This window comes from Octopus bimaculoides, chromosome 14, assembly GCF_001194135.2.
Source record: "Octopus bimaculoides isolate UCB-OBI-ISO-001 chromosome 14, ASM119413v2, whole genome shotgun sequence".
Classification (NCBI taxonomy): domain Eukaryota; kingdom Metazoa; phylum Mollusca; class Cephalopoda; order Octopoda; family Octopodidae; genus Octopus; species Octopus bimaculoides.
Genome location: NC_068994.1, coordinates 1,173,739 through 1,177,838, shown reverse-complemented (window position 1 = coordinate 1,177,838; position 4,100 = coordinate 1,173,739). Strand labels below are relative to the sequence as shown.

The 4,100-nt window shown below is 35.8% G+C and overlaps 1 protein-coding gene across 6 annotated transcripts in view; it reads left to right on the top strand.

The window, feature by feature from the left end:
* Positions 1-4,100, top strand: part of LOC106872615 (protocadherin alpha-7) — a 114,248-nt gene that overhangs the window by 84,304 nt on the left and 25,844 nt on the right. For all 6 annotated transcript variants that reach the window (XM_014919657.2, XM_052972921.1, XM_014919659.2 and 3 more), the window contains one exon: positions 1,389-3,813. In XM_014919657.2, the coding sequence (XP_014775143.1) occupies positions 1,411-3,813 (2,403 nt within the window). In that variant the 5' untranslated portion in view covers positions 1,389-1,410. The remainder of the gene's footprint in view (positions 1-1,388; positions 3,814-4,100) is intronic.

The following is a 4,100-nucleotide window of genomic DNA, read 5'->3' as shown; positions in this document are numbered from 1 at the left end:
AGAAAATAATTAATTTTGTTGATGAATTGCTTGGCTTAGAAATACTTAAAAAAGAAATAAATAAGAATAAAATTATAAAAATTTGCAGATTACAGATTGTTTTTAAGAAATTATTAAACAAATTTATTGCTGAAAAACAGTTTCTGAATTGACATAGTGTAGTAGTAGTAGTAGTAGTAGTAGCAGCAGCAGCAGCAGTAGTAGTGGTGGCGGCAGTGGAATAGAAGTGGTAGCTGTACTAGTAGTGGTGGTGGTGGTGGTGGTGGCGGTGGTAGCAGTAGTTGGCATAGTTGGTATTGTTTTTGTTGGAGTTGTTACTGTTGCTGTATGGTAGTGGTAGTTGCTGTTATAGTTGTAGTGTCTTTGACATCCCCCATGTTTTCTGTTTCCATTTAACAAAACAAATCCCAAAACTTATATATATATGACGGGCTTCTTTTAATTTCCATCTACCAAATCTACTCACAAAGCTTTGGATGGTCCAAGGCTATAGTAGAAGACACTTGCTCAAGGTGCCATGCAGTGGGACTGAACCCAGGACTATGTGGTTGGGATGCAAGCTTCTTTTCGCACAGCCAAAATAATAACATTCACATAAATGCAGGCAGCCATATTTGATAATATTTAATAATTCAAAATTATAAATGTAACGAGACCAAAATTAATTAATGTTAGTGAATAATTTTATCACAAGAAGCAACATATTGAACTCACAAAATTGTAGTTAATCGAAAATTAGATTATGTAGGAAGGGGGGACAACTTCAGGTGTGATTCAGTCTTATTAAACTTCTTTTAGCGAAGATTAATTAACACAAAGCTAACTAATCACAGATCAACTTGATAAACATATAGTAAATATGTAAGCACTTTCCTGATTGGACAGTTTAAAATATTGAATATTTCCTAAGGATGCCTTCTGCAGTAAATCCATAGAGTTATGTGCAGGCTTCCATAGTTAGCCTGATGGGCTAGAGATTATTTTTAACATAAGTAACAGACAGATGTAACTTTGTATTTTATTGTGAATGATGTAAACATTGGTTTCAAATTTTGGAACAAGGCCTGCAAAGAGGTGGGTAAGTCAATTACATCGACTCCAGTGCTCAACCAGTGCTTATTTTATCGACCCTAAAAGGATGAAAAGCAAAGTTGATTATGGCAGAATTTGAACTCAGAACATAGAGACAGATAACATGCCACTACGCATTCTACCAGCTGACCACTTTTGCAGGATGTAATATTAAATGGCCAATATATCACATACACCGTCTTCAACATATTCAGCAATATTTTGTAACATATTCTACACATATCATATCATATCGTTATCATTATTATTATTATTATTATTATTATTATTATTATTATTATTATTATTACTTCCAGGAACACTTGATACCTCGTCCTGATGTTCTACAAAGAAAACAATGACAATATGCTCAGACAAACCAGTCTTTTAATCCTGTTGTTTCACAGCACACTTTGTGTTGATCTCGTTTATCACGTTGAGGAAGGCAAAAGTCCTGGCACCTATCTTGGTAATATTGCTGTCGATTCACAACTGCTGGAGACTATTTCAGCTCAAGACTATAATTTAATCCAATTCAGCCAGCTTCAGAGAAGAGAGACTCAACAATTTAACATTACAAAAGTTGGAGAGATCTACACGGCTGGCACATTGGACACCGAGTCCCTGTGCCTCTACAACAAGGAGTGTTCAGTGATTGTCAAAGTGGCAGTTCGTAAGGCAAAGACTTTTATGAAGATTCTCAAGATTAAAGTAATTATAAAAGATGTTAACGATCACCAGCCAGAGTTCCCAAGTACACAATTTAATCTTCAGTTTGATGAAACTGATGGTAAAGGGACCACGAAACCAATCCCTAATGCCGTCGATGGAGACGTTGGCATATTAAATTCTCAAATAACTTACAGGTTGAAAAAAAACAAAAATGAACCATTCTCGTTAGCAGTATCGGAACGAATTGGGGGGAAATCTAAACTGGGAATTCTCCTGGAAGAGAAACTTGATCGAGAAGTAAAAGATAATTATGCTTTAGAAGTGATTGCCACAGATGGAGGTTCACCTCCCAAACAAGGGGTGTTAAAAATTCAAATATTTGTCATTGATGTAAATGACAATCTACCATTTTTCTCTAAAAGTATCTACAATATTTCCATAAAGAGTTCCTACAGAAAGGACAGACCAATCATTACAGTGTCAGCAACAGATTTAGATTCTGATGAAAATGGTAAAGTTATGTATCACTTCAGTCCAAAGACTTTAGATGTTGATCGAAACCATTTCCGTTTAAATCAATACAATGGAGAAATCTCCGTACAGCAAATGTTTGACCATGGACAAAAACAAACATACAAGCTGTTTGTCGAAGCTGTTGATGGTGGAAGCCCATCGTTAAGTGCATCTGCTTTGGTTCTCGTTAATATCATTAATCAAAGAAACAATCCACCAACAATAGATGTAGATTTTGTGTCTGGATTGAAAGAAAATACGACAGTAATTTCAGAAGATATTGAAGTAGGCAGTTTTATTGCTTACGTCATGGTCATTGACAATGATAACGGAGGGAATGGAGAGGTTAACTGTGAAATGAAACACGAGAAGTTTCAGCTTCTTAGTTTGGCTGCAAAAGAATATAAAATAACAATGAAAGGTTCCGTTGACAGAGAAGTGAGCAGCCAGTATGAGATTAGGATTAACTGCCGAGATAACGGCTCTCCACCTTTACAATCAAGAAAAGTATTTACTATCAAAGTTCAGGATGTTAATGACGTCCAGCCTAAGTTTATCAAGGAGACTTTTAAGTTTTTGACTTATGAGACTGAAACAGCCAACTTTCCAGTTGGTTTTATAAGTGCTGTTGACCCTGATCTGGGGTCAGGAGGTCAGCTGGTTTATTCTCTTCTCAATAAAAAGCACAATGCTTTCCCATTCCAGATAACTGAGTATGGATTTATTTCAACGACAAAAGCCTTAGATCGGGAAGAACAGAATATTTACAAATTCCAGGTTTTTGTCAGAGACAGTGGAGTCCCTCCATTAAACAACACAGCAAATGTTGTTGTTGAAGTTGTCGATGAAAACGACAATGCCCCTTATTTTACGTTCCCTAGTGTTGACCCCTTTAGTCTTGATGTCCATTATTATCCTCAAAGCAAGAATGACATCACAGTGCTGAGGGCTGTTGACAGGGACACTCGTGAAAATGCATTTCTTAAATATGGAATACTTAAGGGCAACGACAAACAGTTATTTGGGGTCAATCCTTACACAGGGGTCTTATCCTTCTCTCGCACCGTCTACCAAAACGATGCAGGGGCTTATAATCTTAAATTAGTTGTGAAGGACAGTGGCAGTCCCATTTTGTCAGCCATGACAACAGTCTCGTTAACACTGACAGTTAGTAATAAGACATCAACAATGTTGACAGCAGTTCAAGTCCAATCAGGTGAGATGATAGATATCAATCTAGTGATTATCATCGTAATAATAGCAGTGGTAGTTTCCATAGCGATAGTTATCTTCATCACAACATGCATTGTTAGGAGCCAAAATGGCCGAAATGTAACGACAAGGACCGGTGACAACCCACACTATCGGTCCCGAACTGAAATGAAACAGTTGATTTACCAAGCAAACACTGCAGGTATGATAACGAGGAACCCAGAAGAAATAGCAGACAATGATGACCAATCAATAAAATCTAGGAGTCAGTTTTATCCTGAAGAAGAATCACAGAAGGAATGGATGACGCCAACAATTGTGAAAACATTTCCAAAAGCATCAAAGGTAAACAATTTCTGTTGATTATTAAACATGTCTTTCAATTGATTAATTATTCTGTTGTGTTGTAAGATTAGGTATTACAACTGTCCATGCTATTGTGACATAACACAAAGTCTACTTCTGTGAATATATATATATATATATATATATATATATATATATATATACACACATATATATCTATACATATTTATGTATATGTATGTGTGTGTATATTATTTTTACAGTTTGCAGAGAAATGGCTAAAATTTACCCTGTTTATAATTATACCATATGTTACACATATATGT